This window comes from Podarcis melisellensis (genome assembly GCF_964234715.1).
Source record: "Podarcis melisellensis genome assembly, chromosome: 11".
Lineage (NCBI taxonomy): Eukaryota > Metazoa > Chordata > Lepidosauria > Squamata > Lacertidae > Podarcis > Podarcis melisellensis.
In genome coordinates this window covers 38,087,833-38,114,826 of record NC_138543.1, presented here as the reverse complement: position 1 = coordinate 38,114,826, position 26,994 = coordinate 38,087,833, and the positions used below count along the sequence as shown (strand labels likewise).

Below are 26,994 nucleotides of genomic sequence, written 5' to 3'. Positions count from 1 at the left end.
CCGGGCATTGTAGCTCTGTGTGCAGGAAATTACAGTTCCTAGGATTCTTTGGGAGAAGCCATCTCCTTTAAATGTGCTTTACTGGAGACAATTACATGCCATAGATGTTACTGCAATGACAAAGATACTCTGTATATATACACGATATTCCTTTGCTTATTTGAGGAAAATTCGCCAATTCCAATAAGTGCCAATGTAAATGAATCAAACTGTTTAGTTATACAAAATGGGAGACAGTGAGTATAATGACTTTGTGCCAGAGTATATAATAGGTTTAGTTGCAGTAACTCTACTCATTTGCAATGAATACTGCCATAGTATTCCACCCTTTTATGCTTCCAATTGTCTATGGATCATTTATTCTAGGTGCCATAAGTAGACAACACTCACTTTAAATGTAAATGTTGTGCTGAAAAATATACTCTTCTTTATAGTTTTCTCTGTGAGCAATTTATCTCTCCCAAGGTGAAGTAGAAAAGCCTGAGAGGAGGCCATGGCTCTTTGTAATTCTTAGCTCCAAAGACCCTCTTAACCTACTTTGTTCTTCTTGACGTTTTTTACTTCTATTTTGCATTTTAGTGAGAAGCCAAATAGAGAGGAAGTGAAAGTAAATTATTAACTAAATACAAATATGGATGCTTTGACTTGTTTTGCTAACCATTATATGTGAAGTTTAGCCATAAATTTCTCCAAAGTGTAAAACCATAAGCAACTTGGCTAAATATCAGACATCAGTCTGAGCACAGAACCCTCAGAGGCCAAATTATGAGGAAGGTCCACATCTTTAGGTGGTAAATGATTTCAGTGCTTTATTTTTCTGGTCTGCTTTAATCTCACTCTAATCACATAGAACTACTTGTTTCCTTTTGCTGTTATTTTCTAAATTTACTACATAATCCCTACTACCTTTTCTACCACAGGATGCCTCTTGCCACTAAATCAGTGCCTCAGGTAAAACTGTAGAAGCTTTGGGTGAAGAAGACGGGGAGAATTGCGTGACAGCGGCAAGTGAGGGATGATAATCACCATTAAAATAACTTTTCACTAGTTTATAAGAATTGAGAGCAGCCTGGAATTGTGGATGGTGTCAAAGTAATCCCAAACTAGAAGCTGATAGAATTACACTTCAGTATTTAAAAATTAAATGTGAGCAGCAGTCCCATTCTATATAGTTTTCCTCAACTTGGCTCAATGATTGTATTTTTATTCATTTCATTTAACATAATTTATATACCAGTTAATGGTAAATAAAACCTATGAGCAGTTTATTAAGAAATTAACGTTAAAAGCAAGCTTTTAAAATTCAAAATGTAAGTCACCAGTTAAAAATAAACATTACAAGCTAAATTACAGATTAAAATGCATGTCAATTTTGCATGTCTGGGTAGGTTTTCCTAAGCAAAAAGGTGCTGAAAAGAGAATATATATTTGCAGTGACGTGAATCTATATATACATGTTTGGTAAGAAGCAATTATCACTTACATTGTTCAAATAAGTTAATAATAATAATTCAGGACTTCGTGTTTACTGCATGCCAAAAACAAAAATGCTACCATCTGCAATGCCAAATTCACAATTGACAAAATAAAGTAGACAAGTTTAGGTCATCTGAGCTGAGGAACTAATCAGAAATGATTTATCATTCTAATTTAATTTGGCATCAGCAAAAGAATGCAATCGCAAAAAGAAAGAGGAATGACATGCACACACAAGCACACACGCACAATGAACAGACCTTGGCCGAAACCCATTTCTGACCTCTAATGTCTAGACCTAATTAATATGTCCTATTTAATTTACATTGATTGATTGATTGATTGATTGATTGATTGATACCTATTTAATATGTCTCTGCAACCATGAGATCTAGAAACCCCTGATTAAAAATGAAAGCTGGGTTTGCTCTTTCCATTTTGCCATCCTGTGCTCTTGATTTCTTAGTCATTGTGCTAGAGAGTTGGGACCAGGTGTGGGCAAGTTCAAAGCTATTGCTTAGCTACAAAACTCCTAAGTAGCCTTGAACAACACATTGCTTGACTATACCATTTCCACTACTGCTTAGATTCTCTTACCAGCAAGACTTTGGTCACGGAGCAAGGTTTCTACAAAAGCGCAGGAGCCATCCAACTATAAATCACAGGTATCTGAGCTAGACAAGGTTGCATCAGCAATGATTAGGCACCAATTTTTTTAGTTGCCCTTGCTCTCTCACCCCTTCCTGGATCATGAGCAGGGCCTTGGCTCACAACATGTGCTGGTTCTGAACCCATCCTCCTAACTAGGGCTCAGGGAAGGGGAAGGCTGGGGTGATCTGGGGGATCTGAAGCTGGGAGGTAAGACCAGCTAGATTGTGTTAGATCCCCCAAATCCATAGCCCACCTGAATGGGACACCTTCTGAAGGGAAGGGCAGTAATCAGGCAGTGGAGGTAGTTTCTACTGACTCCCCTTGAAACCCATTAAGTGCTAGGTGGGCTAGCTTGTATGAGCGCAGGCTTGCATTGCTCACTATTTTCGACTACAGCATGTGGAATTCTGAAGATGATGTAAGCATTCACTTTCTCATAAGAGAAGAAGATAATTTGTTATAGTCATGCTAAGCACTCACCTACTTTTTAATACACCTACCCCTAGCCCCAGTGTTGTCGTTCTTTTGCTGACTGTTGTAATACAGTTCATAAAATGCGTGCATCATAAGTAATAGGAAAGCTTGCCGTACATAGGGGGAGGTGAATTGTGTTATTTTTCAGCTGTTGTAGCAAAGCATGTTTCTTTTTGTTCTAGTTCCACCTAGAAGCATTCACATTACTTCAGGTACATTGGTTTTACTTTGGGGTTATGTTAGAAAATATTAGTGGGGGTGGGGGAATACACATTGTACTTGGAGCATGATGCCTTTATTGTGTCTCTTATTTGACTGAGTGAAATAATTTTAAAGCACTGCTTTGTTTCTCCCTCTTACCCCAGGCTATGAATACAGAAGAGGAGCGCGAACACTGGCAAGATAAGGAAAGCTACCTCTGTGCAGTGTGCCTGGATGTTTATTTTAATCCTTACATGTGCTATCCCTGCCACCACATCTTTTGTGAACCTTGCCTACGCACACTCGCCAAAGATAATCCAACCAGCACTCTGTGTCCTCTTTGCCGCACGGCAATTGCCCAAGTTTTTTTCCAATCAGGTATAAAGCTTTTAAAGATATATTTCATCTTTCCTAGTAACGACCATAAATATTTAGCTGTCTTCCCTCAAAGTGAATGTTCAGGACTAATTAGACACTGTACTCCAAATCTAGTATAATGGTAACTACTCATACATTAGGCATGATGGTAGCAGATCCATGTGTCTAAATCTACATCTATTCCAGTTATGTAGAGAAAGGGATCGGTACACATTTTAGTAGCAAAAGTGGAAAGCGGGGGGGGGGGCCTGTTAAACTGTCCCTCACCAAGCCAGGAGGTTCTTCCAAGACACATTTGTCTTCAACTGGGCTTAGAATCACCAATATTGGGAGGAAAGCACTTGGGGAGATTGTGTGTGTAGCACTCACTTCTCCATAGCCAAACACCCTGCCCCTACATTAGGGGGGCAGAAGCTGCTTGAAACACATAATCAGTTATGTTCTTATCTAGTCGGAGCCTTAGTGGTTACAAGTTTCTCGCACTCTCTTCTTTCAGGTGCATCCAGAACACAATTTTTGTTGCAGGAACAAAAATACATGGTTTTAAATAGAATTAACCCTAAATCCCAGGATGCATTCACTTAATAGTCTTACCTGTTGCTAGGTCCACCCCCAACCCTGTTTGATACAATAAACCCAGAAGCATGGGCTATACAAAAATTAACGATTACAGCAGGTGTTTCAGTTTTTTCCACAATATGATCTATCTCAGTCCAAGTTCCTGTGAATAGCTCAAAGCATTCCTCTCTCACAACATTAAAAATATAGCAATAGAAACCAGAATAGCAGTAATCCATTCTTCTAAGATTTCTCCAGCTATGCAACTTTTGAAATTAAAGAGTGGGTACAAACATTATCTGGTTGAGCTTAGATACCCTGCAGCCCAGAGAGCTTTTTCCTTATTAAGTTTTCAGCTTTGAAATCTGCAGTAACGGGGGAAGAGCACTTGGTATGCCCACAGGACCAGATAAGATGCATTTGTGGTTCAATGGAAATTGAAGAGCTAGCTCATTATTTATTGTACTGTCCATTATATAGCACATCCAGAGATAATCACTTGGGCGCTTTTCTAAAGAGGATGAGTAATGGCCCACAAAATTCCAGATTAATTTTTTTGCTAGGTTTCTGCCAAAATGGTGGCAGAGACAACTTGCCTGATTGAGTCAGGAAGGAAGGCTATTAATTGCAAAGGTGATGAGAATCATTAGTGATCCTGTGTTTATGTATTGAGGTTTTGGACAGCTTTCCTCTGCACTAGAGCCCAGGCTAGACTATGCTTTCTCCCAATCTTCTCTGCATATTTATTTAGAAAATGTTGATACTACTCTTCATCCTACAACTGATCATAGAATGATATCCAGCAAAATATAAAAACATTATAAAACACAAACAATAATTTAAAAATAATGGAAACACTAAACCATCATAAAAAAAATAAGGCAAGGGCTAATTTCTACCAATATCCTGCCACTTAAGTACTGCAAGCTCATAGACTACCTAGAAACTTCATCAGCTAATAATCTACTTTAGGGTGCTCCTATATAAAGTTGCAGAGAGCTCTTTAATTGCATGTGCTCAGCTTCCTTGACTATGATTGAGACCCTTCTGCTTTAAAATCTATACTTAATATCTGTATGTTTACTTCCTAGACTGCAGCCCTTTATATAGCTAGGGATGCTATATAAGTATTCAAGAAGATATCACATCATAAATAAATAAGCTAAAAGTATTGCTCTGCTTTCCTTTGGACCCCATCAGTGAGTCCGGGGGTGAGTCCAGTGAGTCTTGTCATCTGAGCAACCCAGAACCTCCATCCAAATTGTCCAGGCTTACACCAGAGAGGTCACTTTAGTGCTGCAAATACACTGACATGTAGCCTTGAACCACAGTGTATATAGCTAGACATACCCAAATGCTTACATGCAACCTATCTGGAATCTGCTGTGGCCTGATCCTAAGCTTACTTGTTCTGAGTTCAGTGGAACTTATTCCCTGGTAAGAATGGATAGGATTGCAACCCAGGTCATGCAACTGTAGCCTGTATTTTAAATATATATTAAAAAACTGCTGCAGGAACTCAACCAGTTTTTAGATCTGTTTTAATGTGCAGCACAGAGAGCAACTCTTTAAAAAACACATATCCAAAATTCTAGTTAAGTGGTAACTGGTTGGATAATTAAATGGTTTTCTGGATTGTGGCATTGGTCTCGATTCCACATTACTGAGAATAAGTTTCCTGAAAGTAACAGATCTATATACAAGAGCTCATGCTTGCCAGGTTTTCTTATATGTGTTTTGTATTGAATGTTTAATTTTTTTTGGATTTAAAAATTCCTTTATGTGCTGCATAAAGACTGTGTGTGTGTGTGTGTGTGTGTGTGTGTGTGTGTGTGTAATATGTGAGAAATGTAAATAAAATCTTTGGCAATTACAAAATTTACATTATGAAGTGTGTGTTTTTTTCCTTCCCCCACACTGCAGAACTGAACAATTCAACAAAGGCTCACTTTCCTATTGAATATTCAAAATTAAAGGAAAACTTTCAAGAATCCGGTTTAGCAAAATGGCCCCTCCCTAGTTGCAGGAAGGCATTCAGAGTTATTGAAGGTAAGAAAGATTGCTGAATATTTTCCTTTTCCATGTGTCACATGCAGCCTGTAGCATTCATGTGAATGGATTTGATGCCATTCGTTGTCCCCTACCTGTAAATTTTGCAGCCTAAGGTCTACAGATTCATTACATTACATGCGCCAGAGTTCATAACAGGACACTACTGGGGCCCTGTATTGAAAGAGTATAGGATAATACCACTGTTCAGATTGGTGGGTCTAACTGGTATTTGGGGTAGTCTATGCACCATGTAGTACAATATTATTGCTGTGTTTCACATTTGAAATCTAGGTATGTGACATTTTGCTGTAAACTTACTTTACTGTCAGTTTCCCCAGGAAATACAGGTGTGAACCACCTGAAGTTTGCTTTCTTTTTCATTCAGCTTCCTACTAACTTCCGCTTACAGGTTTTCAAAATCTTAAACAGATTATAAATGCTTCTAAATAAATAAATAATACTATTGTCCTGTGCAATGACTTGTACAATCTTTTAATAGTATGACTATGATCTTTGATTCAGCAACAGCCATTGCCCTCTAATATGCATTGTTGCCTCATGGGGCTTGGACATGGAATTGCTTGGAATTGGCTTAAGCTGAGGTCCTTTCTGTTTCATGAATGCTAAGAAGTAGGCAGAAAAAGAACAAGAGACCCTCTACTAGCATGGTTCGGAATAGGCACTTCCATGACATGACTTTATCACTTATTCTAGGGAGCAGAGCCCTGCATTGACTTGGTTTTATTTGAAACATTATTCTTTACTGGCAAGCTTTGGAACAAGATTGGAAGGTTAACTCTGAGGTGCTATATCTAGAATTGATAAACAGTTGACCCAAAAGCATCTTCCAATGTAGTACTGTAAAACTGGGTCAGTCAAGGTCAGTCCTTTTTCACTGAAAGCAACAAAAAATGTTCTGTGTCCTATGGAGCATTTATGGTTCTGCTCCCAGGCAAAATTTACAACCAGCAAAGGCTATGCTTTTCTCTTCTTTCATTGAGTACCCTTGTCCTACTAGGCTTGTGCTGAGCATGTATTTTTTGTTGTTACATAACTGCCATAAACACAGCACAGGACACACATTGTTGCTGGTATCCTTGTTTGCCCAATGTCACTTTGAAAAGAGTAGTCATGCAGTATGAAATGACAGGTCTGATGGAAGCAACTTCAAAGAGTTGATCTAGCTAAATGTCAGATAAAGGAAGGAATCTGCAGAAATGCTGTTGGGATTTTAGAAAGAATAATCATAAAGAGAAGGAATGTCTAGATGCCCTCTAACATTATTTACAGATGTATATTCAAGAGTGAAGATAAGATGACAAAAGCGGGTTTGGGCATGACCTCAACTTCTGTCACAGGCTTGAAACTGATGGCTCATTAAACCACTTCAAGCTTTGTAAATTTGTTATTTAAAATACCAAAATTTAAGAGCAGTTTTAGTATTTCAGTGAACTTCAGGAGGTTGTACATTTCCTTCCTTGTAGGCTTTTATGAGAAAGGCTGAACAGGCACCTGACAGGGATGCTTTAGGTACAGCTATATTGGCAGAGATTAGGGAACTGAACAACAGTCCTCTGTTTTCCTTGCCGCCTTATGATTCTATAATAATGCCCACCTAGTCATTAATAAGTATATTAAATATCAATTAATGTTTAACCAAAAATACTCATGAATTAAAGTCACTGCTTCTCATCAGTTGGTAATTAGCATCCAGTTACAAATCCGATTATTGGTATTGACTAGCTGTGCTAGCTTAAGACTGTTTTTGTTATGAGAATTGCTATGAGTTACATAAAAGAGTAATCACTGAGAGTCCAAAAAAAAAAAACCCACCCAAATGAGTGTGCCCAATCAATTTTACTGAGTAAAACTCTCAGTACATCCCTAGTTCTGCTTTCATGCTGGCAAACTACTTGCTGGCTCTTTTTTCTAATTCCTCTCCCTATATTGTATCTCTTAGGATTGCTAAAATATTTATAGAATCTCTAATGCCTTTTGGGTCACTCCTCCCAAAGGCTCTGTGAGCCATGTTTTAAACATAATGCATTATGTTTCTTTCCTCACCTTTCCACACTTTCAGAACATCCTGAGTACATGTTGCTACAGAGAGCTTGTGAACACTTCCTTTTAAGACAGTTTTTCATTGAAGAAAAATAATAGATTTAAGTTCCATGGAATCAGTGAAAACACTGTATCCAAAAAGCAAGAGTATTAAAACTAGAGATAAAACATACAAACTACTATCTTACCGTTTGTAGTTGTTTTACAATGATTTACGTTTATTTTCCTTATTACTATATTATTATTTACCTGCCCTTTGCCCTAAGGCCCCAGACCGGGTTACAACAATACAACATTTAAAACAATTTATTATCACAAATATAGGGTGAGTCCTGAAAATAGATATCTCGCGCATCAAAGCTGTGCATCTTCAGCATTCAGGACAAGCTGTATAGTGAATTGCCATATGGACCACTGTGAGAAGTTCCAAAGCTAAGGGAAGAAGGCTATTCTGTTATTTTAAATAAAACTTCTCCTCCTCCCGAAGGGGAGGGGTTGCAATCAGGAGCCTTTCCCGTGCTTTGCAGGGGGCATGCCAGACCCTGCCTGTCATCAATGCTGATGTGCCCCGCCCCCGATTAGTCTTCCAATCAGCAGGAAGCTTGGGGGCGGGGTTTAGCCGCCTAAATGCGGCCACAGCAGCTCTTCCCCACATTGTGCTGCCAGTTTCTTACAGGTCACCCACCCACCCTCCCTTTAGTTTAGTTCCTTGCAATTGATCTTGCTATCGACCTTTGGTTGGTCGCCTTGGTTGTCCGAGGGGCCTGGTAGGAGTTTTTTCCCCAATTGGCAAATTGGCACTGGCCTCTTGGTTTTTTTGCTTACCTCGTAGCAACTTGTCACAACTTTCCGGTATTTGTCGGTTAGGCATTGGAATCTGTGTGTGGTGTATGGAAGGGCAGGGTGTAGCCATCGCCTACCCCTTCCTTTTGGGTATTCCGTTAAAGGAATCCGGCGGTCGTGGATCCTGTCCAATGCCCTGCTCTGGCTGGGAGCCATGGCACGACCCCCGGTGACATCAGGGGAGAGCTTACAGTTGTATTTGCATCAACAGGCTCCCCCTACTGGTGGTTAACCCCTGCTGTTACTGTTTGCTAGAACCTGCCTGAGACCCTGTGCCTGACCTTGCCGGGTTTCCTGCCTCATGTCCTGCCTTGGCCCTGTCAGCCTAACTCCTCGCGGAACCCTTGGATTCAGGACTGGATCTGGACCAGCACAAATCCCATGACAGATCCTAAAGCCAATGCAGAATCTGAATTGAGAGCTCCTCGGATACTGATTCATTCTGACGAGTACCAAATTCCAAATCTGATGATGACCAAGGAGTTCATGGACTCCTTGGAGAACGTGGGACAGAAGGTTATGTTCTACCCAGTTGTGGTATCATCGCCTCTGCTCCTCAGCTAGGCAGCTAGGCAGTCGGTCCCAGTCTATAAGCAGCACTGACATCAATGTTAGCATTTCTGTTCCTTCAGAAATCCACATGACACACTATGAAGACCAAGCTAACAAGTGTGAATTGGAAGGCAAAGGACCCCAGGAAAGTGCTTCCACAGACAATGCCGTAATAGAGTTCACTAAGCCAATTGATGTCTACGGCCACAGATTTATGCAGGACGCTCAAACTAAGATGACAAGTGTTTCAGAAATGGAGATGAATTCTCAAGAAGCCCAGCAAGAGGTGGATCGTGTTAGCAATAATGCTTCAAAGAAAACTGAATCTTGTTTGGGAACAGATGTTGAGGTTCCTTCTAGACCATCTAAATTGAATGTACCATTTTCAGAGTCAAGATCCCAATTCTTAGCAGTAGAAAACACCAATGCTAAGTCTCATAACAGTCCAGGCTCCTCATCCAGTGTACTGGAAGCTGGATCAGGTTTCATATGACTCCTTCACGAGCAGAGAATAATGGCAGTGGGGCAGTTTCTCCTTTTGCAAAGATTCACAGCTCCGTGGTTCAAGTGACTAATATTACACAAGCTGGTTTGACCCAACAAATCAGCTTTGTAGTGGCTAAAATCCAGAAGAGCCCAGCTGAACCAGAATCTGTAAATGAAATTCGGCAAAATGAACTGAGAGAAGTGTTCACACAGTGTCAGATGTGAATAATTCAGATCGAGAGAGCATACGCTTCAGATTTAAGTTGTACATACAGCATTGCTAAACTAATGGTTTGTAACGCCCCCTTGAGGGGAGGGGTGAACCAACTGCCACTAAGTATTGGTATCAAAAAATGCCAGTAACTATGTTTACAGAAAGGTTTGTGAAATGTTAATTGGGTTCTGAACAGGTTTCAGAATTATTCTCAAGTGAAGGTAAACTATATTAAACAGGCAGCTCATACACCAGTGGTTGATGTGCACGTTAGTTTGTGTGATCAACTGCACAATTATCTTTTGAGACCAGTTTCTACAGGCTTTCTGATTTATGTAGAATAAGCTGGTTCTGAACACCTGTTAGCCCTGAATGTATTTAATGTGATTGGCCAAGTGATAGTGAGTGGTGCATGCCCATGCAAGACTCGGCTCTCTCAGTTTTAACATAAAAGTGAATTGATTGGTGTTGAATTGCCAGGAGAACAAATCCCTCTATAAATATTTCTGTAATTATCTTTAAACTATTTTGAAATGATATGATAAAAAGTGTCAACGCATCTGTGAAACAGCCAACTATTTTGCTTAATTTCAGCACAAGATGTGCTCGATACTTAAATAACAGATTTAAAATAGCAACAAGCCACAATGTGATATTTCCTAACATCTTTATGTTAGTTGCTTAAACTCTCAGTAACAGTAACATGCCTGGGTGTGATGAATATTCATTGACCTCTGATTTCCAGGTTAATCTTGGGAACTTTCCTTGTATTATATAAACCATCTTCAAGTCTTCAAAGTAGTTATATTAATCAGTTCTTACTGAAAACCTGCATGTAGGACATGCTTAATGTGTACAATAAAACTGTCAGTTTGGTTGAGGAAGTAGCACAGAGAGAATGGAGGAAATTCAGAGACTTTTACATCATTTAAAAACTTTTCCTAAGCCACAATACCTCAAGGACTGCCTCTCCTCATATGATCCTGCGATCTTCATCGGAGGCCCTTCTTCACTTGACTCTTCCATGAGAGATCCAAAGGGTGAGAACACGAGAACAGGCCTTTGGTGTGGTAGCTCCCTCTTTGTGGAATGCTCTCCCCCAGGGAGGCTCGCCTGACACCTTCATTACAGGCAAAAACATGCCTCTTCTCCAATGCCTTGGGCAAATTAAACAATCTAGGGTCTTTTAAACTGTGGTGGGGTATTATTTTGTTTTTTACTAAGTTATGTATTTTTATGTTAAGCGCCCTGTGATCCTCAGATGAAGGGTGGTATAGAAATTTTAGTAGTAGTAGTAATCTCCACACACAGAGAGACACTTAATCATCTCTATCCAACCATGTACAAAGGTTCCAAAGTCTCACTTCATATGAAGCCACTGGTTTTGAAAAAATAAATTTTGCAGTGCTTGAATGGTAGAAGATTCAGGACAGATAGAAAAAAGTAGTTCTTCATGCAGCACATGGTTAAACTATGGCACTCACTTCCACAAGAAGCATTGATGACTGCCAGCTTGGATAGCTTTAAAAGGGGATTGGACAAATTCACAGAGGACAAGGCTATTACTACTAGCCACGGTGACTGTACTGACTGCCACATTTGGAGGCATTAGAGGTTGTAGGGAATTGCAGGTGTTGTTGTGCTCATGTCCTTTTTACAAGCTTCCCACAGTATTCTGGTTGGCCACTGTGAGAGCAGGATGCTGGGCTGATCCAACAAAATCATCTGATGTTAATCAGAAATGGCAAGATTCAAAAGCCAGTTGGGAACATTTCAGTGTTCCAGGACGTTCAGTAAATGACCTTAAAGTAGCCATCCTGGCCACGGTCAGTCAGGGAACTATTTCTCCATCTAGCCCACTATCTCTCTCCTTCCTATGTTCTTTAATGCCTTTATTGTGTTTCATACCTGCATGGTTTATTTTTTGAATTAAATTGCATTCCAAGCAGTTGTTTGGGGGTTAACCATCAAGTTTTAACTTGAAGAAAATTTTCGTGCATTTTCCCTCCAAATCCAGAAACCTTCACCCATATTTGTTATCTTCATTAACAGCTGTTGCTAGCCACCTGCTGTGAGGCCGAAAAGGAAACTTGAGTGACTGTTTTCCACATGATTTTTTTCAGCATCACACAGTGCTCACATCTATATATAAAATGTGCTGCACAATCATACAAGGATAAATCTCACTTGGCTAAAATCTCCTGAGTTGTGAGAAATGCAGGTACTGCTCTCAGCTTAAAATGTGCTAAAATGTTAGCTTCTGTTTGATTTACCTGCTACTCTTTGGTTAGCTACTTAGATTAAAAACAAACAAACAAACACCGCCTGTATGTTTTCCATCACTTTGCTCATTGACATTCTTCTGTTCATAATAAAACAAAAATGATGGGTTGTTGTTTTTTGCACCATCTCACATAATGTCTCTAATGGACTTTTGCCCGTTGTTTTTCTTGAGGGTAGGAGAGAGTGGTTACTTTCTAAAATGCCACAAAAATCAATGCAAGGTAAAGAAAACAGCTGAAAGAAGGAAGATGAGAGCATACTGTTAATCGAATCACAGACAGTTCGCTTCTTGGAGCAAAGACTGACTGTCTCTTATTCAATTAACACAGTTCACTTTTGCCTTCTTTGTTCTGAGAGCAGTATAAGCAAGTAGATTTTAGCCTGAAATCATTATAGATTTATTTTATGTTTCTTAAACAACTGATGCAAAAACCTCTGGGAGTGTTTTTAAACAATTAGTCCCATATATATATATATATATATATATATATATATATATATATATATATATATATGCAGGTTTTGGTGTCCTCGGGTGTCTTCCCGTGTAAAAGTTGGGGTGTCTAGGCGACGTTTCGACGAGGTCTCACTCGTCATCTTCAGGCTGGTGCTTTCGGCTTCTTGTTACTGGAACAGAGCAGGATCTCAGTGTTTGAGTTCCTATAAATACTGTTGAGGGGGTGTGGTGTATAGCCTCCAATGTTCTGTGCAGAGAGGAATTTCCCAGGCTAGTGTGCCTTTTCTTCTTTTGTTCCTTAATTACTTGAGGGATATCTTGAGTGATTTCTTGAGTGATATCCTGAGTACCACTTAGGTGGGTCATTAGGTGTGGATTAGTTGCTAAAGTCTTTGTGTCTTGACCTCTTGAACTTTGTGAAGAGTTTTTCTGAGAAGATGGCTGCACCCCCCTGCAATCCCTACACAGATCTGGCTGACACAGGCCACAAAACCACAGCTCGCCCCTATACACGAAGCCAAGCCAGAGCACAACTAAGTGCAGTACAGCCATCTTCTCAGAAAAACTCTTCACAAAGTTCAAGAGGTCAAGACACAAAGACTTTAGCAACTAATCCACACCTAATGACCCACCTAAGTGGTACTCAGGATATCACTCAAGAAATCACTCAAGATATCCCTCAAGTAATTAAGGAACAAAAGAAGAAAAGGCACACTAGCCTGGGAACTTCCTCTCTGCACAGAACATTGGAGGCTATACACCACACCCCCTCAACAGTATTTATAGGAACTCAAACACTGAGATCCTGCTCTGTTCCAGTAACAAGAAGCCGAAAGCACCAGCCTGAAGATGACGAGTGAGACCTCGTCGAAACGTCGCCTAGACACCCCAACTTTTACACGGGAAGACACCCGAGGACACCAAAACCTGCATTCCTGTACCCGTGAAAATCTACGAAAGCAAAGTTGTTGTTTCCTGATGTGTATCCTCTACCTCTCTTCAGACTTACTTCATAAAAATATCCATCACCACAGTTTGCCTTACTAGCCGTATAAATGTAACACAGACCACATTGTCCCTGAAACATCACAGGGCCCCATCATTGAAATCAATATGGAATAAATTTTAAAGACACTGAGAAACTAGTTGAAGGGAGAACTAGAAGGAAGGTATTTGAAAGAAGACATTTGATTAAAACAGCCCTTTTTTGTTTGTTAAAAGAATTTTTCTAAATAGAAGTATTCCTGTTTAAGTGTGTGTCTCAAGTTATCAGGGGGGGAAATTAAATGGCGTAAAACATGTTCTAAGGAGCTGGATATCAAGCAGACATTTGCATCATATTACTAAATACAGTATGCAAGAGCTAAAGCTTCCTAACATCACTGCAAAACAGGCAAAAAACTTCCAAAATTACCCTTTACCCTTGCCACTAAATCTCTACTAGATGTCTGGCAGACCAAGATTATGCTTTTCTTATACCTATTGCCTTTCTGTTTGCTGGAAATGAGTGAAAAATGTTGACATCCTTCAGTAATGGTGACAACATTCGGCTTTGCAGGTTAGCAGAGGCCAATATGGTGAACTACCCTTCATTCCAATTGGGTAAGGAAAAATGATGAGCCCATTGGTCCATCTAGCTCAATATTGTCTATCCTGGCGAGCAGTAGCTCTCCAGTGTTTCAGGAAGGACCTTTTCCCACTCTACCCAGAGATGCCACCAGGGACTGGACCTGGGGCCTCCTGCATGCAAGGGAGATGGTCTGCCTCTTGAGTTGCAGTTCTTAGTAACACATATGCTTGTGGTGCTGCTTGAGTTTGGGCCGGAGACTAGGCTGGGGGTGGGGTGATCCTTCTTCCCAAAGGCATATGGAAAATAATTCTTAAAAACAATGAAAATATTTTAAAGTCTTTATGGAAAGCAAAATGAGAAACACAACTGGTGACTAAAGAACACCCTATTCATCCATAGCCACATGTACTGAGAAGACCCAGCTTCCCCTTTTTTAATTTGGTGTGGGCTATTTAAACCACAGAGCCTAGGACTTGCCGATCAGAAGGTTGGCAGTTCGAGTCCCCACGACGGGGTGAGCTCCCGTTGCTTGGTCCTTGCTCCTGCCAACCTAGCAGTTTGAAAGCATGTCAAAGTGCAAGCAGGTAAATAGGTACTGCTCCAGTGGGAAGGTAAACGGCGTTTCCGTGCACTGCTCTGGTTCTCCAGAAGCGGCTTAGTCATGCTGGCCACATGACCTGGAAGCTGTACGCCCGCTCCCTCGGCCAATAAAGCGAGATGAGCGCTGCAACCCCAGAGTCGGTCACGACTGGACCTAATGATCAGGGGTCCCTTTACATTTATTAAAACTGAATTAATTAAGATATAGTAGAATGAATTTCCTATTTATGTGACAGGAAATTCAGGCAGGAGCCTAAACTTACCGTTTTTATGCTTTCGGTGCATGCAGTAATGAATCTGCAAGAGCCTTAGATGGAAGGGTGTTTTAATACTAGCATGTAACTTATGCTTTGGATTTATGATTGCTTTTCATTTACTCTTCGAAGTCAAGGGGGCTTCCCATACAGTTCTGGTGGGGAAAATTGGGTCAGACATTTAGCTAATGCAGTACGAGATGTATGACTGTGGAGTTCACCAGCAAGAACAATTACAGTAATAAAATTTCTATTTTTGAATGAAAAATGATTACATTATAAAGTCTAATCCAGGGTAAATATAAGGCAGGTTTGCTTAAAGTAAATCACACAGAGATACAAATCAAGGATTACATCTATTCATCTGAATCTTCTCAACTGGTGCAACTTAACGTCACAAGTTCAAATAATGTCACTAAACGTTTGCATGATTATGTTTTGATTCATGATTACAAGATGATTCAAAGTTGTTGAGGCAAAAATAGCCGCCTGGCAAATTTCGTGTTATATTTGCCATATGAACAGAGATAAATAATATATAATCAAACGTAGCCAATTTGATTAAAGTCCTCTGGAGAGTGGACTACATATAGAAGATTTATATATGGAAATCAAATAGTTTCACACCAATGGCAGCACTTGTCACTTCCAGATTCATTCCTTACAAGCTGTGACATAAAATGAGGAAATAAAACCTAGGTGCACATTTTGTAGTGATGTTTAGGATATGTTAATACCCCCGAGCCATTGAAAATATACCTGAAAGCTTTTATGAGGATTAATCTAAGATACTTCTGTTATTACTGTATTTAAAACTTTTAAAAATTAAACTTGATTAGATTAAGATTATTGGGGAAGAAGCTGATCTGATAATACAGAATGTAATTTCTGCTTTTGTATGCATGTTATTCTGGCATGAGGTTTGGCATTGAGCCATCTTTCCTTTATATATTTTTATCTCATTATTCGAGAATAAGAATGCACTATCAATTAAAAAATTGATAAAATATTATTCCCTATCCATTTCATTTAATGAAATGCTGGGAGAATGGGTTGGTTTTGTATTGGGATGAATATTTTACTTGTGTTGCATGGGGGAGGGTCTTATTTTGGGATACAAACGGAAGTTGGCTGTAGTGACAAAAGTTTTGTTCCATATTCTCCTTTTATCACATATCACAGAGTAAAACCGTGTCAGATTTAAAAAAAAAAAATTAATCGAGAGTGATTTATTATGAGCCTTTAAGAGACTGGTCACTGGAAGGTGGTTTTTGATATTTCATGGCTTTTCTTTTCAAACTATGCACAATAGCTTCATAAGCACAGATACTCTTAACTTTATAAAGATCTGCAATAGTTTGACACGCAGTCACATTTTTTAAAGCAATTTTGGCATAAGGGTAAGTACATCCATTACAAAGGCTGGAAGTTGCAAGGGGTTGTATCGTGTAAAGAGCCTCTCTGAAAGGGACCACCCCATGCTGGAGACAATGCTGCATGAGAAATTAGGTAACGTAAAGCATAATTGGTTCCAGATAACCCAAATTAGATCTTTCATGAGCTCTGTATCGTCAAAAGAGAAAGGAATTTGCTCCCAAACCTCGTTTGTTTACAATCCTTGGGGCAATTGAAACGGTTAGCATCTCAGTTATACAAACTGCTTGTTGATCTCATTATAGGATCCTCAGAAGGCTTGAGAATGGTGTGCGAGGGAAATCTAGGGCGTCTTGTTTTATTCTATTTAATTTTTAGGGGTTCTTGTTTGTTTTATGGTTTTTAACACCACAGAGGACATTATTGAGTGGGATATAAATATTGCAAATAAATAAAATAAAATAGAAGGCATGACACAGATGGAAAGAAGGATAGGGAAGAAAAAGGAAAACAAGCAAAATCTGGCACAAGTGCTTAAAGTTTGTATACTAAGTAGCTTGAATGGAAACGTTTGGAGGGAGAAGGGCGAACTGGAACTGACCTGTCAGCAGAGCCCACGGAGTGTGTCCTGATTTATATCATTCCCTCTTTTACAGTCAGGTGGAATGACTGCTGCAAGATGGCATATGAGGGAGAGATGAGATCAAATGTAACTGGACTATTATATTAGCATATGGTTTCCCCCTATCTTTTCTCTGTGTATCTAAGAAAAGGAATTTATACTAGCTGTATTTTTGACAGAATTATAACTTGTTCTTTTTTTTCTGGTCCTGCAGGTTTTCAAAACACAGATTCCTTTACCCGAAGGCATTTCCCACATGCTGCTCACAGGATGGACTATATGGACTTTGAGGATGATAGCAGAGGATTGCGATTTGACATGGACATGGTGATAATCTACATTTATTCCATCAATTGGGTTATAGGATTCATAGTCTTCTGCTTTCTCTGCTATTTTTTCTTTCCCTTTTAAGGACTTCTATTTCCCATTGTTTCGTTCAGCCATCAAGCACATGGGAACAGACATACCCTGATGTAAAGAGCATGTAGAAGACAAAGGATTTACTGTTTTAAAAATTGAAATGGTTAAAATATCAAGAGTAACCCAGTGTCCACTTTCTAATCATTAGGTTTTTCTGTTGCATTTTGAACTTTGAATTGTGAAGAAGTATTTGTATATAGTGTGTAATTTTACTAATGCCTTCTAAAATGGACACACAGTTTTCTGATCCAATGCTTTCTTTTTGGTTCTGTATTGCCAACCTTTAAGCAAATTAGAGCAGATTCAAATGTGCATATTCACTGAAAAGTGGCTTCAGCTACAAGCAACAATTGGCATGTTTGAAACAGTCTTCATATTTCACATCCTACAGATAGACCCTCCTTATCACCTCAGATATAATGGTTTCTGTGGAGGAGTTCACACCTTAAGCAGTTAGGCTTCCTTGTGATGTTTGGAGTTCTCCATATGATATATTTGCTTATTTGCAGTGTGTATCAAATGCACTGTATATCACATGTGTTAAGACTAGCTTTTCATCTGCAGTATTCACCCTGAATATATTAAGTTCACATAGGATATTGTTCAAAAGCAGTTTTTGTGGTGACCAATGTAGCCAAACCTGCAGAGACAATCTAGCTCTCTTTTCTCTATGTCTGTCAAAGTATTGACGTGGAGGAAACTAACCTTTAGTCTCCTGAAGCAGAGTAGTCACATTTATTATGGGACAATGAGTGGAAACACAAATCAAAAGCCACATAGGTACTGCCTGTGTTTAATGGAAGCTGTTTCCACAATGCAATTAAAAGACACCCCCAAAAAAATCATATCGGATTGCTATTGTAGGAAAATGCTACACCTCATGTTTACTCTAGATAACACCATATGTGGCAACAACATTACACCTCACTTCCCATTGCCAATGGGAACATTTTAGGGAATGTAATGTTCAGCCTGGAGCCAGCGTGGTGTAGTGGTTAAGAGCGGTAGTCTCGTAATCTGGGGAACCGAGCTCCTCCACATGCAGCTGCTCGGTGACCTTGGGCCAGTCACACTTCTCTGAAGTCTCTCAGTCCCACTCACCTCACAGAGTGTTTGTTGTGGGGGAGGAAGGGAAAGTAGAATGTTAGCCGCTTTGAGACTCCTGAAGGGGAGTGAAAGGCGGGATATCAAATCCAAACTCTTCTCTTCAGACTTGGTCAATGTCATCAAGTAACAAATAATTAAGTGATGGTGCAAGATATCAGGTGACGAATATGAACATGTGAATCAGCCCTTTGTTTCTTTCTTAGCGCTTGACATGCAAGGTGGAATAAGGTTACTTGCCTGTTACTTTAAGCTCACATCTTATACAGATTCACACATGCATGCAGAATCAACTGAGGCATGAATGAGCAATCACAGCTCAAGTCAGAAAGGTCGTATCACCACACATTTCCTTAAACACGGTGTTTTTCATTAGAGACTGCTCACACATTCAGCTGGGAGTTGTCAAGTGTTGAAAAATCAAATAATTTTATTTGTGCACAAACTGCCCTTAGATGTAAGAAGACTGGAAGCATTGCAAAGATACATATGTCACACATTCTTGTAACACACACACACAACCTCAATATGTGGAAGAATAGGTAACTGAAAAGAATGTGGCACAGATTGTTGTTTGGCATTCTGATTTTGGTCCTGTTAATCTCCTCTGCTCTCAGTATGACTGGATCTGGATCCAGCCCATAATTTAACATAGTATTTATTATTTCTAAAGTGCCTAAAACAAATCAAAACAGGGTGCTATGAAACAGAGTTAACCACAAGAAAATGACGCCCCTCCGATTACAGTCTGAGTGTGAGACAGCAGGTGTAACCTTTGGTCTGTCTAAGAGATTTCTACTAGAGGAAAGCAATGTATACTGAGAAATAGAGGCAACAAAATGCAAGTGCTAAGAAGTTTTTTTTTTAAAGCATTTTTAAATGAACACAATAAGCCAATGCAAAGAGAAGAGGACAAACACTGCTATATTTACAGACAAGAAAGGTGAGAAAAATTCAGAGCAAAAATAGATATTTATCATTTTAGATAGCTTCTTAATTAAATAAGCCAGCTTCATAATCTATGGATTGAACCTAGGTTGTTTAGAAAATGACCAGAGTTTATTTTACACTATGATCTATGCTTCTTACCAAAATTCATAGAAAGCAAAATTAAATATTGTACTGCAAACATTTTTCTCCAAGCTGCACAGGAGAAGTGCTGAGCTCAGGCTTGTTCTAGCTCATGCACTTTGCGGTGGACTATGGTTTACACGCAAGTCAGCCCATACTCTCAAGTTCACAGCAACTTAGACTGCCAATACTATACACTGTTTTTTATAGCCCAATCACAAATATCACTGGGGAACTACAAGGATTCTTCTGAGAAAACACTATCACAGATTAGCAGCAACTCACTGAGCAAATTTCTCAAAATAACAGGGTTTTGTCTTTGCAGGGCCAAGCACAGGAAGTGTGTGCCCTGGTGCAGGGCTGCCCAAGGTAGAAATGAGACTCATAACATCAGTTTGGGGTTGAAATAGACCACAACTTTATTGATTACAGATATAAGTAGGCTTAAGTGAAGGCATTGGAAATGCATCAGGTATCAAGCAGCTCACCAGCTGGTTGATCAGAGGTTTGGTTGACCTTGAAGGCTTGAACAGCAAGTCTATCTATTATGTACATTAAATTGGGGTGAACCCTTCAGGGCCGCCACTTGGAAGGGTGCTATGGCCCATATTCCCCCGTGTGGACTCCCAGAGACACCCTTCCCAGATCTCCTTTAGCCAATAGGCTAAAGATCTCCTTTAGCCAATAGGCTAAAGATGCAACCCAATGCCTTCTCCACCCAAAGTTGTGACAATTGCTATGAGGTAGGCAAAAGCCTGCCAACCAGCCAGTTTGTCTACTGGAAAATTTCATCCCTGGCCCCAAATACAGCAACTGAGTATTCCATGGAAAGGTCCACACACTGCCTCACCCACCCTCCTTTGGGCAGGACCATTCAGAAACAGGCTGGGAGGGTGAGGGATCCAACAATATATGAGCAGCCAACTTCTTCTACGACTTGCCTTTTAAATTATTTGGGCGGACTTGAATGGAGCCAGGTCTGTTGCCATAGCCATGCTCCTTCATCACTCTGATTGGCCCATTCAAATGGGCTTTCACACTTTACAAGGTAACCACGTGAGTCGTGCCATGATGCAATGGGACTGGGCCACGCTGGGCCGCATACCATGCTTCACTGCAGTCCCAGGTAACCAGCCATCCTTTAAATCTATACCTGGCAGCTCCCTTCTGTCTCTGCCCAATTTCTGACATACTTTGTACAGTCAATCTGTAAAGATTTCCATTTTAATTCATTAACTCTTTTATCCAATCTTTTTGGCTCCCTCTTTTGTATTTAGCTTGGGCCAAAAAGCTTAATCTGCATTATCTCAAAGGCAAAATACAGATCAGCTGAAAGCCTGGGGAAGACCAGCTACAGCTAGGCAGCTGTTGCTTCTTCTATGCAATCCATTATAGAACTATGGATGTCTTTTATCACTGTATGTTCAATATAGCAATACTGTGGGGCTGTTTAAGAATGAAAATATAAACTTCAAGGTTTTATTCATAGATCTGACATGCAGTTTCCCTCACCAAAGGATTTAGGTTGTTTGGTGCTTATTTGTCATAAGTCTATGACTCAGTTGTTCCTGGCTCACCATAATGAAGAATGTGAAGTACATTTTCAGCCAAAATGTGTTTTGTACTTTGGAGCTTTAACAAAAAAAGGGGGGATAGTTCTGAAGAAATAATAAAGTAATTGTTTTTCTTGACCTGACTGATTTTTTTAAATGTCATTCTCTAAAACAAAAAGATTTGAAAATGTAAACCATTTGTAAGAATGTAATTATGGTGCTTTAAAAAATAAATATCATTAATAAACATTATATCCAAATCTATTCAAAACTATAAGATATAAGTAATCTGGTATTTCTTGTGTACTTACATTAATAATCTGGTACACCACCACCATATAACATAATATTTAGGACAAGTCCATCCTCATATTACTTTTTAGTTACTACTGCACATCAGAAGTTTAAGCTTATATATCCATATGGATGCCTATCCATATGGGAGGCTAGCACTCCACCTTCTCTCTGTCAATTCTTTCTTTGTTACCTGTACTGATGGGCAAGCATGAAGCTTCCAGGGTTGGAGGTACTCATATGCCAAGGACTAGATTATCAGATGGGTTGCAGGTCCAGGACATGGTGTCTATGGAGGACCCAACTGATGTTGAAGTTTGGGTTGATACACCAGATTAACCTCTGGTATTGCTGGTTCATCTGAGTTATCTGTTCAGCACCTCTTCATCTAGGTCAAAATCAGAGCCTGATACACTGCTCAGTGTGGTAGTCATAAAAGGAAACGGGCACATCAGTTGCTGAGAAAATTCAGAAGCCTATGCTCATTAAGGACCAAACTGGATGTACAGGGTAAATGCATTTGTGTCTTTCATTAGCCTTTCAAACCCTGGAACAGAAGTCCGTTGTCACATCCTATTAATATTCAATTGAGCAATGTTATCCCAGCAAAGGCCTAAGAAAGGCTGAGAGATTTATATCCTTGCAGTCAGCTTCTCTCTCTCCCTTTCTTTCTTCCTGATCACCTGCTGGGTCTCAATGCACACCTGAACCTTCTCTAGTTTCTCCCTCATCTAAAGTAGACCCCTGGTAGGGAAACCCACGGATGGCCCTCGAAGCACTCCTCTGCCATCTGATCTTCTGAGCTTGATGTATTATCAGCTCCTGGGGGATGAGGATGTAGAAGAAGGGTCTGGGTCTAGGTGCTGATGATGATCAAGGGGTCCCGGCGAAGTGTCTTTGGGACTTGGTCAGACTGTTCAACTATGGCATTGGGCTCTTCAAGCTCCCTGGAGGTCTTGGTAAAGTCCCATTCCTCTTCCTCAGATGAAGTCCCCCAAGAGTCATGGCCAGGCTGGACTCCAGCAGTGCATGTTAAACATGTGTTTGGCCCATTCAAGTATAAAGTAAGGCTGGTGAGAAGACGTGTGCGGGGAAAAGGAATTAAAACCTCCTGCAGTCTATATGATCTGTCACCTTGTTGCGTGGCGATTCTCGCCCCCCCCCCCCCAGTTGGGATAAATAAAGACACAGGACACCAGAATTTTAGGTTAATGGGTGAAAAATGGCCACAACTTTATTGGTTACAGGTAAGAGCGGTATTGGCTTTAGACATTGGTCCTATCAGACTATCTGGCATAGAACCGGAAAGGGTTAACACCAACAGGGGGAGCCCCTGAGATGCACATCCCTAGACACTCCCCGAGGGGTCACCACTCGGGGGGGCACTTTAGGCCCTAGCCTCCATAGGTTTCGGATGAGGCAACGCGCCCCCCCCCGGAATCCTTCATCGGACTACCCTTAAACATTTGGGGGAGGTGATGGTCCTCCTCCCCCCCCCAACTCATCTGCATAATAATACCCCTACCAATGCCTAACTGCCCAAACCAAAGGTGTTGTGACGTTTTGCTACGAGGTAGGCAAAAAAACCCAAATGGCTTTCAAAAACAATGTGCTCTGTAACTACAAGGACGAGGGTGATCTGAAAGTGGATATATTGACATCAGGCCCTTGTCATGGTCAAATCATTTCCTGTTGAGATTTAGGCTTTCAGCGCCTACATAGCTGAGAATAAGCCATACTTAACAATACTGTGTATAGGATTGCACTGTTAAAATCTCATCTAGCCCTAAAAGTTGGACCTGGAATTGTCCTTCAGGCCTTGAAAATATTGAAGTTGTTGAAGACTATGGTTGCAGTTGATACCAAATTGAACTGTCATTCTTGGCAGCTGTTGATCACTTAGAGAAAGTTCTTTTCAGAAAGCCGTAGCCAGAGCATATTTCAAAGGAAACTTCTGTCTGTGTAGGTGATGGCATTAAGCAAATGGGACATATTATGAATGTCTCCTCCTTACCAGCCCTAGCTTCCAGAAGAGGACTGGATCCAGGCACCACTAAATCAATACTGACTGTTTCGCTGGTTCAGGAACCCATAGGAACAGATCTGTAATCATGGCAAATGTAACAAATTCATTAGTTAATGGAAATGAAGGACTCTGGAATTCAATTTTACTTTACTGAATAAGTGGGAATGCAAGGTCCAATTTGGGGAAAGCCCAAAACTTTGGCAATACAGATGGAAATTAATGTAGAGAGTGGGGTTTCCCCCCCCCCTCTTTTACTCATTGCCTCCTTATAAGTAAAACTTGTTGAAATGTTTGGGCTCCATCCTGTTCTGCTAAACCAAGCATAGGGAGCCATTGTCCCTTCATATGTTGCTTAACTAAACTCCCATCATTCCTGACCATTTACCATGCTTCCTGAGACTGGTGGGCAACATTAGGAAGTCAACGGTTCCCCTCAGCTGTGCTAAACAAACAGGCGAAGCTGCTGGGTTGGCTTCCTTATGGCTGTCTACTCTAAGTAATCCTCCTGTGACCTGTTTTATTTCTATGAGCCATTATATTATTCTGGCATACATAGTTCCACCTATCATGTTTATTATGGGGCTTACAGTCGCATCTGATATATATTTGGCACCCATTTTAAATATTAGCTTATATTTGGAACAATTAAATTGGAATATTATTTGCAATTCAATTTTATGTCTCTGCTTTAATTCCCTATGTACTTGGAAGCAATAGACACCACACTTCACTTTTTGTAAAAGTATTGGTCTGTGTTCCCTGCATGAAAACCTAAAACAGCTTGAAGAGCTTTAGTTTGAAAATTGATCTAGCATATCTGGCTGCAATACGATCCCAATGTCACCCTAATAGCAGTGTAACTGCACGAATATGCAACTTTCAAAGGATGGTGAATTCAGAGCACAGGCAAAGGGATAAACTCACCTATTTCGGAGGCAGCAATGGGGAGAAAGGAGGACAGATAAGAACCTCATGGATAGGCAGAGGTAGGGAAAGATTTAAGTCAGAGCAAGAAGGTGTGCTGTAAAAAAAAAACCCCAGAAGAGAACCCACAAGGAGGGGCCACTGAATGCATCTCCAATCAGATTTTAGTCTGGTATGAGAGACGTAGAAGTTTATTGATATACATTAATGGAAAGGTGGGATGCACAACCTTCAAAGAAATGTGATTTATATAATGAAAAAAGTCTAATGCAGTGGTATTTCTGTGGAAAGATGGGCTATTCTTGTTGGTTCTTGTCTGGTGGAGGTGAGGGTGGGAAGAGTGTTCTGGAGAGGCTCAGTAGTGTAGTGCCAATCCACTAAAGCACTCTTTTCCATACTTCTGATATATAAAGCATACTTCCCCCAATGGAAAGTACTGCACCTATGAATTTAACATAATGATACCAGGTGAACCTCACTGTTCCATGACTGCAGTACCAGAGTAAAACAAAAAACAACTTTCTCAAAAGTTTGTTTTATCTCACCTCTGAAAGGAAGATGCATTCAGAAAAGGGAATCTGAAAGCACCAGATGGTAAATGTGAGAGTGAGGGGCTCTTCAGGTAATGGGATCCAAAGTGGTTTGGGCTTTAACAGGACATGCTAGCAGTTATTTGAGAAGAAAGTAGGATGGATTTATTTTTCAGTAGTTAGAGTGTTGGACTAGGACCTGGGAAACCAGGGTTCAAAGCCCAACTCAGCCACAAAGCTTACCAAGAGACCTTGGCCCAGTCACTGTCTCTGAACCTAACCTACTGAGAGGGGAAGAATTATGTGAGATCCTTGGTGAAAAGGTAGGGAATTAATGGGAGGAGGAGGAGGAGGCTTCAAAAACCACCTAATTTTCTACTGGGGGGTTGCATTCTAGGCCCAATTCAACATACTTGCATTAGTGTTTAAAGCCCTAAACAACAAAGACCCCAAATATCTGAAAGACCGCTTCCTTCCCCATAGACTGCCTTGGGTGCTAAGATCAGCGGAGGGGCACTCTTGATGACCCCACCCCCAAGGACCCACTTTATATTTTGTGATTGCATTTTGTTGTTGTTGTTGTTGTTGTTGACATCCATCTGTCTTGAGAGATAAGGGGTGAAGTGAAACTGCTGCATTAGCAGCACCAAAGTAACCTCCCCAAGGTTCAAGCCTGAGTGGTGTGCATGAATGCCCTGGGCTGTCCAGACGACAAGACACACACACCCCTTTGCTTTGAGATGTGGTCCAAAGGAAAGCAGAGCAATACACTGGCACAAATTATTGGCTGCAGGAGTTGCCATTAAAGGTAAAGGGACCCCTGACCATTAGGTCCAGTCGTGGCCGACTCTGGGGTTGCGGCGCTCATCTCGCTTTATTGGCCATGGGAGCTGGAGTACAGCTTCCAGGTCATGTGGCCAGCATGACTAAGCCACTTCTGGTGAACCAAAGCAGCGCACAGAAGCGCCATTTACCTTCCCGCCGGAGCGGTACCTATTTATCTACTTGCAATTTGACATGCTTTCAAACTTCTAGGTTGGCAGGAGCAGGGACCGAGCAACGGGAGCTCACCCCGTCGCGGGGATTCGAACTGCTGACCTGATTGGCAAGTCTTAGGCTTTGTGGTTTAACCCACAGCGCCACCCGCGTCCCGATTGAGTTGCCATTAGGAAGCATCTAATGTTTCTCTCTTTTTTTGTAACTTTTATTTTTAATTATTTATTTTAAATTGTTGTAACCCATCTTGGGCTCTGGGTGTGAAAGAAGGGTAATAAATCAAAATAATAAGAATAATACCAACATATGTCAACACTGTAAGGAGATCAAGGCTTCCCGTTTTACCACACCATAGTTCTTGTCACACATGACTTCAGCTACAGTGCATTACCATAGGACAGGAAGGCAATCACGCTGGAAACCAAGTGTGACCAAAGGACAAACTGGTGTACCAACATATAAAAATATGCTTGCTGTCTCATAAAAACATATTCATGTGAGAACATGGACTGGAATTAATGGAACTTAAAGAGTCAACAGAGCTATATTTGGCACAAATTAATTCTAGAAAAGAAAGGGGTTTAGTTTTCTGACATAATAGTCTATTGCATTACAGTGTTCATTAAATGAGGAAATGAAAATAATAGAGCTTTAAATACCTTTTATTATCTCACCCTGCCTACAATAATAATGCTTCGGGAATCTCAGCTTTTTAGATAATCTAGCTACCTTCAAAGAATGTTTGTTTGACTCACAGCCCACATGTAAATAGGAAAGGGGGGAAATGTTTATCCCTCCTATTTTCAGTCTACAAAACTATTTGGCCCAGGCAAGCTGAGCCAATATGACAAGTTTTTTAAAAATATATTGGTATTTTTATATTCCTCTGCCCCACACAGAAAAGCTCCCAAAGTTTACATCTAATGCCAACACTGTGTTCAGCATAGCTCATAATGCACAGAGTTTGTAT

The 26,994-nt window shown here is 40.4% G+C and overlaps 1 protein-coding gene across 6 annotated transcripts in view; it reads left to right on the top strand.

Annotated features, from left to right (window-relative positions):
- RNF180 (ring finger protein 180) overlaps positions 1-17,653 on the top strand; it is a 56,180-nt gene extending 38,527 nt beyond the window's left edge. For 5 of the 6 annotated variants that reach the window (XM_081930294.1, XM_081930293.1, XM_081930292.1 and 2 more), the window contains 5 exons: positions 2,064-2,141; positions 2,784-2,813; positions 2,967-3,180; positions 5,662-5,787; positions 17,321-17,653. In XM_081930294.1, coding sequence (XP_081786420.1) covers positions 2,064-2,141; positions 2,784-2,813; positions 2,967-3,180; positions 5,662-5,787; positions 17,321-17,517 — 645 coding nt within the window. In that variant the 3' untranslated portion in view covers positions 17,518-17,653. The remainder of the gene's footprint in view (positions 1-2,063; positions 2,142-2,783; positions 2,814-2,966; positions 3,181-5,661; positions 5,788-17,320) is intronic. The other variant, XM_081930296.1, reaches the window with a different exon arrangement.
- The last annotated feature ends 9,341 nt before the right edge of the window (positions 17,654-26,994 follow it).